The sequence below is a fragment of the Ascaphus truei genome, chromosome 2 (assembly GCF_040206685.1).
Source record: "Ascaphus truei isolate aAscTru1 chromosome 2, aAscTru1.hap1, whole genome shotgun sequence".
NCBI lineage: Eukaryota > Metazoa > Chordata > Amphibia > Anura > Ascaphidae > Ascaphus > Ascaphus truei.
The window spans coordinates 62058860-62076365 of record NC_134484.1 but is presented as its reverse complement, the minus strand read 5'-3'; the positions used below and the strand labels follow the sequence as shown (position 1 = coordinate 62076365).

Here is a 17506-nt window from a genome sequence, read left to right as displayed (position 1 = left end):
GAAAAACTAAGTATACCTTATGATTCAGTAGCTTGTAGAACTACCAGCAATAACTTGAAGTAATCGTTTTCTGTATGACTTTATCAGTCTCTCACATCGTTGTGGAGGAATTTGGGCCCACTCTTCTTTACAACGTTGCTTCAGTTCATTGAGGTTTATGGGCATTTGTTTATGCACAGCTCTCTTAAGATCCTGCCACAGCATTTCAGTTGGGTAGAGGTCTGGACTTTGACTGGGCCATTGCAACACCTTGATTCTTTTCTTTTTCAGCCATTCTGTTGTAGATTTGCTGGGGTGCTTGGGATCAGTGTCCTGTTGCATGACCCAATTTCGGCCAAGCTTTAGCTGTCGGACAGATGGCCTCACATTTGACTCTAGAATACTTTGGTATACAGAGGAGTTCATGGTCGACTCAATGACTGCAAAGTTCCCAGGTCCTGTGGCTGCAAAAACAAGCCCAAATCATCACCCCTCCACCACCGTGCTTGACAATTGGTATGAGCTGTTTGTGCTGATATGCTGTGTGTGGTTTTCGCCAAATGTGGCGCTGTGCATAACGGCCAAACATCTCCACTTTGGTCTCGACTGTCCAAAGGATATTGTTCCAGAAGTCTTGTGGTTTGTTCAGATGCAACTTTGCAAACCTAAGCCGTGTTGCCATGTTCTTTTTAGAGAGAATAGGCTTTCTCCTGGCAACCCTTCCAAACAAACCATACTTGTTCAGTCTGTTTCTAATTGTACTGTCATGAACTTTAACATTTAACATGCTAACTGAGGCCTGTAGAGTCTGAGATGTAACTCTTGGGTATTTTGCAATTTTTCTGAGCATTGCACGGTCTGACCTTGGAGTGAATTTGCTGGGATGTCCACTCCTGGGAAGATTGGCAATTGTCTTGAATGTTTTCCACTTTTGAATAATCTTTCTCACTGTAGAATGATGGACTTTAATTTTTTTGGAAATGGCCTTATAACCCTTCCCAGATTGATGGGCAGCAACAATTGCTTCTCTAAGATCATTGCTGATGTCTTTCCTCATTGGCAATGTGTTAACACACACCTGAATGCTCCAGACCAGGAAACTGCTAAAACTTCAGCTTGTATAGAGGTGGTCACACTTGCTGATGATCAATTAATCAAGGGTATTTGATTAGCAGAACCTGTCTGCTACTTAGCATCTTAATTCCTATGGAAGCAGTAAGGGTGTACTTACTTTTTCACACATAGTTTCTCCATTTTGGCATTATTTTTGTTAAATAAATCATGACACGGTGTAATATGTCACGTGTTGTTGTTCATGTGAGGTTGTATTTACCTAATTTTTAGACCTGCTAAGGAACAGATGATTGTTATGATGTCCTGATATGTAAAACCATGGAATTCAAAGAGGGTGTACTTTCTTCTTGATAATACATTATGATGAGCAGCAATTCAAAATGTGATAACCCTCCTCTTGTCCTACTGAAGCTGCAGTTTATAGGGTATAATTATTGTGTATCTTGCTTTTACACCTGCCTCTGTGTGCGAGGGCCGTGCTATCGTGTCTTTGTGTGAATAGAAATATATAAAGAACATCTCAATAGGCATGTATTAACCTTGTGTTATGATATTTTACCAGCCAAAATGGGAAAGCAAAAGGAAGTCCAAGAAAGAAGTGACCATCAATGTATCCAAGAGCACAAGACCAATGGACAGTGACGGAAGGATTACAGAGAACTGTGTCAATTAACACGGAATGAAGCAAGCACAGAGGGACATACTAGAAATCATTTGTGCACTTTAATTCAAGAGGTGAATGCCACAGGGACCTTGAATCTCTGAAGATTTTTTTTCTCCCAGTTAATATTTTGTATGAGATTTTTAGTAGTAAGGCACGTAAGAACCAGTGAAACCCATGGCTATAGAAACAGGAAATGCAAGTTTAAATAATAAAAATAATTTGCTGCTGAGTGCCTTTGACAGACAATGTCTTACCTACAGTAGCAGTGAATAGCTGTGAAAACTGTTAGACACACGTGGGAGTATCTTTATAAATATATTGGCACTTAACTGCATTCAACAAATGATAATGGAATTGTTCTCATTTGAAAAGATGTCATTTGAGAATTCCTCTGTGTGCTTTATAAGCGGAAGAGGTTGATAATTACAACCACACCGCATAGTTAGATCTTTTTTAAATAAGGGGCCTGCGCCTAATTGCTTTGCAGTTTTCTCAACCAAACAAGAAACGGAAGAGCAAATCTGGAACCTGGAACAGTTCAGCATCCTGGAAGTATAGTTATATATTCATTGTCATGATAACCAAACCTGAACTGTAATACGTCTTTCTTATTTGATTAGTGAAATATATCTCCTCTATTTCAGGTTTTTGAATTTAAAAAAAAAGGAGTACTGTGTATTGGGATTAAACTCCCTATGTTAGTGGCTGTTTCAGTGGCTTAGGTTCTGCATGCAATAACGTTGACATCTCCTTATGGTTAGATGCTGAGCTGACAGCTTCAGCATGCAGGTAGCAAACAGCTGCAGCCTCAATTTCTCGGCCTTTACCTCTAAGCGTGTGTAAAAACAGGGTGTGGTAATAAATCCTAATAATGCTTATCTAAACCCTTCAATGTCAGAGGTGCATTCAATGCATGTACAATGCTTTATACCAAGTTAAATTCCTAAGAGCAACCACAAGGCCTATATATAAAATGTTGCCAAAAGTAATTTTGTTGTAAAACCGAGGCATCGCAGAGCAGCAAATTCACACGTCTTTGGGCGCCAATGTAGACAACTGATTCTGTTGTGCGGTAACGTTTTCTCCCCTCTCAAAGCTTAAAAGGATGCCTGGGGATGGAGTTAGAGCTGGAGTTTGGAGGTGGTCGGTGACGCACACATGCAAATGATATGTAACAATAGGTTACACGCATGTGCCGTAAATACGTCAAAATTGTCCGTCAAGCCATTGTTGCTGTAGAAGACAAATGCAGGTGGACGCAAACCATTCATATGTATGAACATGACGCTCACCATACAAAGAATAAGAAGACATGTGCCCAATCACAAGCATGAATAATTACATACAAACATATGCTGCTAAAGATTGTAGGTGAGAAATTGATTTTTTTAAGCAATTCACTCATTCAATTTGTTTTCAAAACGCAATTCTATACAATTCTACATAGCCTGTTACGTTTTCAGGAAAGAATATGTCCAAACAAGTTGCTTTAGTGATAATTAGAGAGGTTAATTGGTTAATTAGACAAATCCTGAACACCTCGCCTGTTAGTTGCTCTCGATGGTGGAATTAGGGATGGGCGGCTTTCTACGATTCACCATGCTTTGAAAACCCTCTGGCATAGAAATGGTTTAGTAACTTTTCCAGAAGGGCTAATTAATGGAGTTGAGATGCATATGGGTTCCCACTTTCCTGCACCAGACAAAATGGTTCAGTTACCTCATCAGATGCATCCTGTGTTGCTTGAACACAAGCTCCTGCTTATCCCTAGTACAGGATATTGTGAAACCCCTTTACTGCACTGGGTTGTCTACTGCAGTGTTTGGGGGTAATGTGTTAAAGCTTTCCAGCTGCAAAATGGAGGCTACAGTAGCACCAGATCTGTAAAATCTCAATGATTTGCAGAATATTTGAAAGAATACTCTGATTTCCTGTCTCTGAATTGATGTTGACGTGCCGCTCCTCGAACATAATGTATCTTCACTCAAAATGAATGTAATTATACTTAAAAAAATGTTTTATAGTCTACACATTTCCAACTCGTTTACCTTCTCCCAATAAATGTGTGTCTGTCCATTGATTTCTATTTGCAGCTCTTGGCTACAAAAAGGAAGAAGACAATCTATGCTTTTCTAGTCCTGTTTTGCAGTCGAGAGCTGCTGCTTACTGCGACCACACAGGGACCTCTGAAGCAGTCGTGTTGGGTTACAAGTTTGCTCCCAGATATCTTCTGTCACTGACAGGGAACAGTGCACCAACAGATTCATTCTCTTAACAGTTTCCTTTACTTTAATTAAACTCATTATGAAACCGTGTGGAAAGATCCTACCGTGGGGCTTGTTGGGCCTAGATGAGTGTTGCAAATTTAGCCAAAGCAGCATAACAAATGCACACACGATTCCTTATTACCGGTATGCCATGCATATTCCCTCCCCTCCCCGCACACACGATTCCTTATTACCGGTATGCCATGCATATTCCCTCCCCTCCCCACACACACGATTCCTTATTACCGGTATGCCATGCATATTCCCTCCCCTCCCCGCACACACGATTCCTTATTACTGGTATGCCCTGCATATTCCCTCCCCTCCCCACACACACGATTCCTTATTACCGGTATGCCCTGCATATTCCCTCCCCTCCCCGCACACATGATTCCTTATTACCGGTATGCCATGCATATTCCCTCCCCTCCCCGCACACACGATTCCTTATTACCGGTATGCCATGCATATTCCCTCCCCTCCCCACACACGATTCCTTATTACCGGTATGCCATGCATATTCCCTCCCCTCCCCGCACACACGATTCCTTATTACCGGTATGCCATGCATATTCCCTCCCCTCCCCGCACACATGATTCCTTATTACCGGTATGCCATGCATATTCCCTCCCCACACACATGATTCCTTATTACCGGTATACCCTGCATATTCCCTCCCCTCCCCGCACACATGATTCCTTATTACCGGTATGCCATGCATATTCCCTCCCCTCCCCGCACACACGATTCCTTATTACCGGTATGCCATGCATATTCCCTCCCCACACACATGATTCCTTATTACCGGTATGCCATGCATATTCCCTCCCCGCACACATGATCCCTTATTACCGGAATGCCATGCATATTCCCTCCCCGCACACACGATTCCTTATTACCGGTATGCCATGCATATTCCCTCCCCTCCCCGCACACATGATTCCTTATTACCGGTATGCCATGCATATTCCCTCCCCTCCCCGCACACATGATTCCTTATTACCGGTATGCCCTGCATATTCCCTCCTCTCCCCACACACATGATTCCGTATTACCGGTATGCCCTGCATATTCCCTCCTCTCCCCACACACATGATTCCTTATTACCGGTATGCCATGCATATTCCCTCCCCGCACACATGATTCCTTATTACCGGTATGCCATGCATATTCCCTCCCCTCCCCGCACACATGATTCCTTATTACCGGTATGCCATGCATATTCCCTCCCCTCCCCGCACACATGATTCCTTATTACCGGTATGCCCTGCATATTCCCTCCTCTCCCCACACACATGATTCCTTATTACCGGTATGCCATGCATATTCCCTCCTCTCCCCACACACACGATTCCTTATTACCGGTATGCCCTGCATATTCCCTCCCCGCACACATGATTCCTTATTACCGGTATGCCCTGCATATTCCCTCCTCTCCCCACACACACGATTCCTTATTACCGGTATGCCATGCATATTCCCTCCCCTCCCCACACACGATTCCTTATTACCGGTATGCCATGCATATTCCCTCCTCTCCCCACACACATGATTCCTTATTACCGGTATGCCATGCATATTCCCTCCCCTCCCCGCACACACGATTCCTTATTACCGGTATGCCATGCATATTCCCTCCCCTCCCCACACACATGATTCCTTATTACCGGTATGCCATGCATATTCCCTCCCCTCCCCGCACACACGATTCCTTATTACCGGTATGCCCTGCATATTCCCTCCCCGCACACATGATTCCTTATTACCGGTATGCCATGCATATTCCCTCCCCATACACACGATTCCTTATTACCGGTATGCCATGCATATTCCCTCCCCGCACACATGATTCCTTATTAACGGTATGCCCTGCATATCCCCTCCTCTCCCCACACACATGATTCCTTATTACCGGTATGCCCTGCATATTCCCTCCCCGCACACACGATTCCTTATTACCGGTATGACCTGCATATTCCCTCCTCTCCCCACACACATGATTACTTATTACCGGTATGCCATGCATATTCCCTCCCCTCCCCGCACACATGATTCCTTATTACCGGTATGCCCTGCATATTCCCTCCCCTCCCCGCACACACGATTCCTTATTACCGGTATGCCCTGCATATTCCCTCCCCTCCCCACACACATGATTCCTTATTACCGGTATGCCATGCATATTCCCTCCCCTCCCCACACACGATTCCTTATTACCGGTATGCCATGCATATTCCCTCCCCTCCCCGCACACACGATTCCTTATTACCGGTATGCCATGCATATTCCCTCCCCACACACACGATTCCTTATTACCGGTATGCCCTGCATATTCCCTCCTCTCCCCACACACACGATTCCTTATTACCGGTATGCCCTGCATATTCCCTCCCCTCCCCACACACGATTCCTTATTACCGGTATGCCCTGCATATTCCTTCCCTCCCCACACACGAGTCCTTATCACCGGTATGCCATGCATATTCCCTCCCCACACACATGATTCCTTATTACCGGTATGCCATGCATATTCCCTCCCCTCCCCACACACGATTCCTTATTACCGGTATGCCATGCATATTCCCTCCCCTCCCCGCACACACGATTCCTTATTACCGGTATGCCATGCATATTCCCTCCCCTCCCCACACACATGATTCCTTATTACCGGTATGCCCTGCATATTCCCTCCCCTCCCCGCACACACGATTCCTTATTACCGGTATGCCCTGCATATTCCCTCCCCACACACATGATTCCTTATTACCGGTATGCCATGCATATTCCCTCCCCTCCCCACACACATGATTCCTTATTACCGGTATGCCCTGCATATTCCCTCCGCTCCCCACACACACGATTCCTTATTACCGGTATGCCATGCATATTCCCTCCCCTCCCCGCACACACGATTCCTTATTACCGGTATGCCATGCATATTCCCTCCCCTCCCCGCACACATGATTCCTTATTACCGGTATGCCCTGCATATCCCCTCCCCGCACACATGATTCCTTATTACCGGTATGCCCTGCATATTCCCTCCCCTCCCCACACACACGATTCCTTATTACCGGTATGCCCTGCATATTCCCTCCCCACACACACGATTCCTTATTACCGGTATGCCCTGCATATTCCCTCCCCTCCCCACACACACGATTCCTTATTACCGGTATGCCCTGCATATTCCCTCCTCTCCCCACACACACGATTCCTTATTACCGGTATGCCCTGCATATTCCCTCCCTTCCCCGCACACATGATTCCTTATTACCGGTATGCCCTGCATATTCCCTCCCCGCACACATGATTCCTTATTACCGGTATGCCCTGCATATTTCCTCCCCGCACACATGATTCCTTATTACCGGTATGCCATGCATATTCCCTCCCCGCACACATGAGTCCTTATTACCGGTATGCCCTGCATATTCCCTCCCCGCACACATGATTCCTTATTACCGGTATGCCCTGCATATTCCCTCCTCTCCCCACACACACGATTCCTTATTACCGGTATGCCCTGCATATTCCCTCCCCTCCCCGCACACATGATTCCTTATTACCGGTATGCCCTGCATATTCCCTCCTCTCCCCACACACACGATTCCTTATTACCGGTATGCCATGCATATTCCCTCCCCTCCCCGCACACATGATTCCTTATTACCGGTATGCCATGCATACTCCCTTCCCTCCCCGCACACACGATTCCTTATTACCGGTATGCCCTGCATATTCCCTCCCCGCACACACGATTCCTTATTACCGGTATGCCATACATATTCCCTCCCTTCCCCGAACACATGATTCCTTATTACCGGTATGCCCTGCATATTCCCTCCCTTCCCCGTACACATGATTCCTTATTACCGGTATGCCATGCATATTCCCTCCCCTCCCCGCACACATGATTCCTTATTACCGGTATGCCATGCATATCCCCTCCCCTCCCCACACGCACGATTCCTTATTACCGGTATGCCCTGCATATTCCCTCCCTTCCCCGTACACATGATTCCTTATTACCGGTATGCCATGCATATTCCCTCCCCTCCCCGCACACACGATTCCTTATTACCGGTATGCCCTGCATATTCCCTCCCCGCACACATGATTCCTTATTACCGGTATGCCATGCATATTCCCTCCCCATACACACGATTCCTTATTACCGGTATGCCATGCATATTCCCTCCCCGCACACATGATTCCTTATTAACGGTATGCCCTGCATATCCCCTCCTCTCCCCACACACATGATTCCTTATTACCGGTATGCCCTGCATTTTCCCTCCCCGCACACACGATTCCTTATTACCGGTATGACCTGCATATTCCCTCCTCTCCCCACACACATGATTACTTATTACCGGTATGCCATGCATATTCCCTCCCCTCCCCGCACACATGATTCCTTATTACCGGTATGCCCTGCATATTCCCTCCCCTCCCCGCACACACGATTCCTTATTACCGGTATGCCCTGCATATTCCCTCCCCTCCCCACACACATGATTCCTTATTACCGGTATGCCATGCATATTCCCTCCCCTCCCCACACACGATTCCTTATTACCGGTATGCCATGCATATTCCCTCCCCTCCCCGCACACACGATTCCTTATTACCGGTATGCCATGCATATTCCCTCCCCACACACACGATTCCTTATTACCGGTATGCCCTGCATATTCCCTCCTCTCCCCACACACACGATTCCTTATTACCGGTATGCCCTGCATATTCCCTCCCCTCCCCACACACGATTCCTTATTACCGGTATGCCCTGCATATTCCTTCCCTCCCCACACACGAGTCCTTATTACCGGTATGCCATGCATATTCCCTCCCCACACACATGATTCCTTATTACCGGTATGCCATGCATATTCCCTCCCCTCCCCACACACGATTCCTTATTACCGGTATGCCATGCATATTCCCTCCCCTCCCCGCACACACGATTCCTTATTACCGGTATGCCATGCATATTCCCTCCCCTCCCCACACACATGATTCCTTATTACCGGTATGCCCTGCATATTCCCTCCCCTCCCCGCACACACGATTCCTTATTACCGGTATGCCCTGCATATTCCCTCCCCGCACACATGATTCCTTATTACCGGTATGCCATGCATATTCCCTCCCCACACACATGATTCCTTATTACCGGTATGCCATGCATATTCCCTCCCCTCCCCACACACATGATTCCTTATTACCGGTATGCCCTGCATATTCCCTCCCCTCCCCGCACACACGATTCCTTATTACCGGTATGCCATGCATATTCCCTCCCCTCCCCGCACACATGATTCCTTATTACCGGTATGCCATGCATATTCCCTCCCCTCCCCGCACACACGATTCCTTATTACCGGTATGCCATGCATATTCCCTCCCCTCCCCGCACACATGATTCCTTATTACCGGTATGCCCTGCATATCCCCTCCCCGCACACATGATTCCTTATTACCGGTATGCCCTGCATATTCCCTCCGCTCCCCACACACACGATTCCTTATTACCGGTATGCCATGCATATTCCCTCCCCTCCCCGCACACACGATTCCTTATTACCGGTATGCCATGCATATTCCCTCCCCTCCCCGCACACATGATTCCTTATTACCGGTATGCCCTGCATATCCCCTCCCCGCACACATGATTCCTTATTACCGGTATGCCCTGCATATTCCCTCCCCTCCCCACACACACGATTCCTTATTACCGGTATGCCCTGCATATTCCCTCCCCACACACACGATTCCTTATTACCGGTATGCCCTGCATATTCCCTCCCCTCCCCACACACACAATTCCTTATTACCGGTATGCCCTGCATATTCCCTCCTCTCCCCACACACACGATTCCTTATTACCGGTATGCCCTGCATATTCCCTCCCTTCCCCGCACACATGATTCCTTATTACCGGTATGCCCTGCATATTCCCTCCCCGCACACATGATTCCTTATTACCGGTATGCCCTGCATATTTCCTCCCCGCACACATGATTCCTTATTACCGGTATGCCATGCATATTCCCTCCCCGCACACATGAGTCCTTATTACCGGTATGCCCTGCATATTCCCTCCCCGCACACATGATTCCTTATTACCGGTATGCCATGCATATTCCCTCCCCGCACACATGAGTCCTTATTACCGGTATGCCCTGCATATTCCCTCCCCGCACACATGATTCCTTATTACCGGTATGCCCTGCATATTCCCTCCTCTCCCCACACACACGATTCCTTATTACCGGTATGCCCTGCATATTCCCTCCCCTCCCCGCACACATGATTCCTTATTACCGGTATGCCCTGCATATTCCCTCCTCTCCCCACACACACGATTCCTTATTACCGGTATGCCATGCATATTCCCTCCCCTCCCCGCACACATGATTCCTTATTACCGGTATGCCATGCATACTCCCTTCCCTCCCCGCACACACGATTCCTTATTACCGGTATGCCCTGCATATTCCCTCCCCGCACACACGATTCCTTATTACCGGTATGCCATACATATTCCCTCCCTTCCCCGCACACATGATTCCTTATTACCGGTATGCCCTGCATATTCCCTCCCTTCCCCGTACACATGATTCCTTATTACCGGTATGCCATGCATATTCCCTCCCCTCCCCGCACACATGATTACTTATTACCGGTATGCCCTGCATATTCCCTCCCCTCCCCGCACACATGATTCCTTATTACCGGTATGCCATGCATATCCCCTCCCCTCCCCACACGCACGATTCCTTATTACCGGTATGCCCTGCATATTCCCTCCCTTCCCCGTACACATGATTCCTTATTACCGGTATGCCATGCATATTCCCTCCCCTCCCCGCACACATGATTACTTATTACCGGTATGCCATACATATTCCCTCCCTTCCCCGCACACATGATTCCTTATTACCGGTATGCCCTGCATATTCCCTCCCTTCCCCGTACACATGATTCCTTATTACCGGTATGCCCTGCATATTCCCTCCCCTCCCCGCACACATGATTACTTATTACCGGTATGCCATACATATTCCCTCCCTTCCCCGCACACATGATTCCTTATTACCGGTATGCCCTGCATATTCCCTCCCTTCCCCGTACACATGATTCCTTATTACCGGTATGCCATGCATATTCCCTCCCCTCCCCGCACACATGATTCCTTATTACCGGTATGCCATGCATATTCCCTCCCCTCCCCGCACACATGATAACTTATTACCGGTATGCCCTGCATATCCCCTCCCCTCCCCGCACACATGATTCCTTATTACCGGTATGCCATGCATATTCCCTCCCCACACACACGATTCCTTATTACCGGTATGCCCTGCATATTCCCTCCCCTCCCCACACACGAGTCCTTATTACCGGTATGCCCTGCATATTCCCTCCCCACACACATGATTCCTTATTACCGGTATGCCATGCATATTCCCTCCCCTCCCCACACACATGATTCCTTATTACCGGTATGCCATGCATATTCCCTCCCCTCCCCGCACACACGATTCCTTATTACCGGTATGCCATGCATATTCCCTCCCCTCCCCACACACATGATTCCTTATTACCGGTATGCCCTGCATATTCCCTCCCCTCCCCGCACACACGATTCCTTATTACCGGTATGCCCTGCATATTCCCTCCCCGCACACATGATTCCTTATTACCGGTATGCCATGCATATTCCCTCCCCACACACATGATTCCTTATTACCGGTATGCCATGCATATTCCCTCCCCTCCCCACACACATGATTCCTTATTACCGGTATGCCCTGCATATTCCCTCCCCTCCCCGCACACACGATTCCTTATTACCGGTATGCCATGCATATTCCCTCCCCTCCCCGCACACATGATTCCTTATTACCGGTATGCCATGCATATTCCCTCCCCTCCCCGCACACACGATTCCTTATTACCGGTATGCCATGCATATTCCCTCCCCTCCCCGCACACATGATTCCTTATTACCGGTATGCCCTGCATATCCCCTCCCCGCACACATGATTCCTTATTACCGGTATGCCCTGCATATTCCCTCTGCTCCCCACACACACGATTCCTTATTACCGGTATGCCATGCATATTCCCTCCCCTCCCCGCACACACGATTCCTTATTACCGGTATGCCATGCATATTCCCTCCCCTCCCCGCACACATGATTCCTTATTACCGGTATGCCCTGCATATCCCCTCCCCGCACACATGATTCCTTATTACCGGTATGCCCTGCATATTCCCTCCCCTCCCCACACACACGATTCCTTATTACCGGTATGCCCTGCATATTCCCTCCCCACACACACGATTCCTTATTACCGGTATGCCCTGCATATTCCCTCCCCTCCCCACACACACGATTCCTTATTACCGGTATGCCCTGCATATTCCCTCCTCTCCCCACACACACGATTCCTTATTACCGGTATGCCCTGCATATTCCCTCCCTTCCCCGCACACATGATTCCTTATTACCGGTATGCCCTGCATATTCCCTCCCCGCACACATGATTCCTTATTACCGGTATGCCCTGCATATTTCCTCCCCGCACACATGATTCCTTATTACCGGTATGCCATGCATATTCCCTCCCCGCACACATGAGTCCTTATTACCGGTATGCCCTGCATATTCCCTCCCCGCACACATGATTCCTTATTACCGGTATGCCCTGCATATTCCCTCCCCTCCCCGCACACATGATTCCTTATTACCGGTATGCCATGCATATCCCCTCCCCTCCCCACACGCACGATTCCTTATTACCGGTATGCACTGCATATTCCCTCCCTTCCCCGTACACATGATTCCTTATTACCGGTATGCCATGCATATTCCCTCCCCGCACACATGATTACTTATTACCGGTATGCCATACATATTCCCTCCCTTCCCCGCACACATGATTCCTTATTACCGGTATGCCCTGCATATTCCCTCCCTTCCCCGTACACATGATTCCTTATTACCGGTATGCCCTGCATATTCCCTCCCCTCCCCGCACACATGATTACTTATTACCGGTATGCCATACATATTCCCTCCCTTCCCCGCACACATGATTCCTTATTACCGGTATGCCCTGCATATTCCCTCCCTTCCCCGTACACATGATTCCTTATTACCGGTATGCCATGCATATTCCCTCCCCTCCCCGCACACATGATTCCTTATTACCGGTATGCCATGCATATTCCCTCCCCTCCCCGCACACATGATTACTTATTACCGGTATGCCCTGCATATCCCCTCCCCTCCCCGCACACATGATTCCTTATTACCGGTATGCCATGCATATTCCCTCCCCACACACACGATTCCTTATTACCGGTATGCCCTGCATATTCCCTCCTCTCCCCACACACGATTCCTTATTACCGGTATGCCCTGCATATTCCCTCCCCGCACACATGACTCCTTATTACCGGTATGCCCTGCATATTCCCTCCCCGCACACATGACTCCTTATTACCGGTATGCCCTGCATATTCCCTCCCCTCCCCGCACACATGATTCCTTATTACCGGTATGCCATGCATATCCCCTCCCCTCCCCGCACACATGATTCCTTATTACCGGTATGCCATGCATATCCCCTCCCCTCCCCACACGCACGATTCCTTATTACCGGTATGCCCTGCATATTCCCTCCCTTCCCCGTACACATGATTCCTTATTACCGGTATGCCATGCATATTCCCTCCCCGCACACATGATTACTTATTACCGGTATGCCATACATATTCCCTCCCTTCCCCGCACACATGATTCCTTATTACCGGTATGCCCTGCATATTCCCTCCCTTCCCCGTACACATGATTCCTTATTACCGGTATGCCCTGCATATTCCCTCCCCTCCCCGCACACATGATTACTTATTACCGGTATGCCATACATATTCCCTCCCTTCCCCGCACACATGATTCCTTATTACCGGTATGCCCTGCATATTCCCTCCCTTCCCCGTACACATGATTCCTTATTACCGGTATGCCATGCATATTCCCTCCCCTCCCCGCACACATGATTCCTTATTACCGGTATGCCATGCATATTCCCTCCCCTCCCCGCACACATGATTACTTATTACCGGTATGCCATGCATACTCCCTTCCCTCCCCGCACACACGATTCCTTATTACCGGTATGCCATGCATATTCCCTCCCCGCACACACGATTCCTTATTACCGGTATGCCCTGCATATCCCCTCCCCTCCCCGCACACATGATTCCTTATTACCGGTATGCCATGCATATTCCCTCCCCACACACACGATTCCTTATTACCGGTATGCCCTGCATATTCCCTCCTCTCCCCACACACGATTCCTTATTACCGGTATGCCCTGCATATTCCCTCCCCGCACACATGATTCCTTATTACCGGTATGCCCTGCATATTCCCTCCCCGCACACATGACTCCTTATTACCGGTATGCTTAGGGTGACCAGATTTTCAAAATGAAAAACCGGGACACAATAAAAAAATAATTTATAAAACAAATTACATCACGTGACGCACCCCGTTGCATTGACAACGAGACACTGACGTCAGGCAGTGACATGTTGCCATGACAACATGGCATCACGTGATGCCTCGGCACCATAATGCGTCCCGTTGGTGGGGGCTGCAGTTTGTGTCTGTGTGTATAGGAGGTGGGCCCTGCAGTGTGTGTTTGTGTGTATATAAATAATGAAGACATTAATTAAAATTAAAATAATTAACAAATTAAAATTAAATAAATAATTGACATAAATTAAATTTAAAAAATTAGGCATTACTGCTGCGACACACTTTATTCGAGCAAATACCCAGTATGTACCTGGCAGATACCTGGAGTGCGCCGCTCCTCACCTCTGACAAGCCCCGTTGCGTTTGCCTTCCCAGCCATGGTTCATGCCTGGCTGACGGGCGGCTGATCTGTTAAATGATAATGATTAGGATTTAATAGGCTGCAATGCTTCGCGTGTCTACCAGATGGCATAAATTCATGAATTGTAATGCAGTATATATATATATATACTGTGCAGTATTGCAGCCAGCGGGAATAAAATGCTTCAATCCCTGCCTGGAAAATAACGCAATGCGCTCGGGCAGAAAACAGTCACAAACCTCAATACACCCGGGTATACCCGAATTCGTGGGACTAGCCGAGCTCGAATAAAGTGTGTCGCCAGTGTAATTAAAATTAAGACTTTTAAAAATGTGACCTTCCTGACATTACACTTTGCAAAATAGGGTCTCTTGCTCTCCTCGTGGCAGTCAATGACATCACTGCCATGCAGTGCCGCAGACAGCTTTCCCCGGGCCCAGGAAGAACGTTTTCACCGGGGCCCTCTACCCACGTTTCGGCGGCCTTGCGAGAACCCCCCTTCTCACACACCTCACTCTCACCCAACCTCACACTCCCCAGTCACCCATTCCTCCCCCCCTCTCTCTTACACCCCCACCCCCATGTATTTTTCTCCCCTCCCCACACTCAACCTCCCTCCCCAATATACGTGCACACACAGTGCCACACACACACAGTGACAAACACACAAAGCCCCCTTCTCTCCTCATACCTGCCCCCTCATACTTACCCCTCTCCTTATACCTCCCCCTCTTCTCCTCCCCTCATACCTCCCCATATACCTCCTCTCCTCATACCTATCCCTCACCATCCTTTCTGCATACCAACCCTCTCCCCCTCCTTATATCTCCCCTCCTCATACCTTCCCCATTCCTGCCCCATCCCTCCCCATTCCTGCCCCATCCCTCCCCATTCCTGCCCCATCCCTCCTCATACCTGCCCCTCCCCTCATACCTGCTTCTCCCCTCCTCATACCTGCCCCTCCCCATACTTTCCCCTCCCCATATCTTCCCCTCCCCATACCTTCCCCTCAGCTACTCATACCTTCCCCTTAGCTCCTCATATCTCCCCCTCCTCATACCTTCCCCTCAGCTCCTCATATCTCCCCCTTCTCATATCTCCACCTCAGCTCCTCATATCTCCCCCTCCTCATATCTTCCCCTCAGCTCCTCATATCTCCCCCCTCAGCTCCTCATATCTCCCCCTCCTCATACCTTCCCATCCTCATACCTTCCCCTCAGCTCCTCATACCTTCCCCTCCTCATACCTTCGCCTCAGCTCCTCAGATCTCCCCCTCCTCATACCTTCCCCTCAGCTCACCCTATGACACACACACACAGACAGACAAGAGACACACACACAGACAAGAGACACACAGACAGACAAGAGACACACACAGACAAGCGACACACACATAGACAGACAGCACACACACACACAGACAGACAGCACACAAACACATACAGGATACAGACAGGACACACACACACACACAGACAGACACCACACAAACACATACAGGATACAGACAGGACACACACAGACAGACAGCACACAAACACATACAGGACACACACACACACAGACAGACAGACAGCACACAAACACACACACACACCTGACTCTCACACAGAAATGAAGCTCACTCCACCCGATACTAAGCCCCGCCCCCGAGATCCTCTAACCTCCAACCAATCCCCTGCTTCTACTCTCTAAGCCCAGCCCCCCCGGCATTCTAACATGAAAAAAATACTACCCCGCTGCCGCATCCTCCTCCTCCTCGGCGCCGCCGCTCGTTCCCCCCGCGTATCGCCGCGCACCGCCCCCCACGTGCATCGTTGCCGACTCCCCCGCGCACCAGGGAGAAAAACCGGGACATTCCCGGGACGGACGGGCAACTGGGACAGCCCAGCAAAAAACAGGACTGTCCCGGCAAAAACGGGACGAATGGTCACCCTAGGTATGCCATGCAAATCCCCTCCCCGCACAAGATTCCTTATTACCGGTATGCCATGCATATTCCCTCCCCGCACACACGAATCCTTATTACCGGTATGCCATGCATATTCCCTCCCCTCCCCGCACACACGATTCCTTATTACCAGTATGCCATGCATATTCCCTCCCCTCCCCGCACACATGATTGCTTATTACCGGTATGCCATGTATTTTCTCTCCCCTCCCCACACACATGATTCCTTATTACCGGTGTAACGGGTATTCCCCCCCCCACCCAATCGCATATAGTGTGTGTGCGGGGAACCTAATGTTACCTGGTGTGGTGCGTTATACCTGTCAGGCTCACAGGAGGCCTGAGCCTCCGCTAGTGAGAGCCTGGGGTGAATCTCTGGAACGTTCTCGTCGGTCAGCGCCTCCACCTATGTAGGATTCTATAGGAATGTAGAATGGGCCTAGCATAGGAGCCCACCCAGACCTACATACACCAGGGTTATAGCTAAAAGGTTTATTGAATGAGCAAATAACACAATAACATCACATCATATTGTATAGATACACAACACAGATTATCATACTTTCACAGGGCAACATCATCAGTATGCACAACGATATATATGCCACCCTCTGCCACTAGCTGGCAGCTATAACCTTGCCCCT

At 48.7% G+C, this 17506-nt stretch overlaps 1 protein-coding gene across 1 annotated transcript in view; it reads left to right on the top strand.

Annotated features, from left to right (window-relative positions):
- Positions 1 to 3822, top strand: part of BAALC (BAALC binder of MAP3K1 and KLF4) — a 49600-nt gene extending 45778 nt beyond the window's left edge. The window contains exon 3 of the mRNA XM_075582561.1: positions 1616 to 3822. Coding sequence (XP_075438676.1) covers positions 1616 to 1726 — 111 coding nt within the window. The 3' untranslated portion in view covers positions 1727 to 3822. The remainder of the gene's footprint in view (positions 1 to 1615) is intronic.
- Positions 3823 to 17506: the final 13684 nt, after the last annotated feature.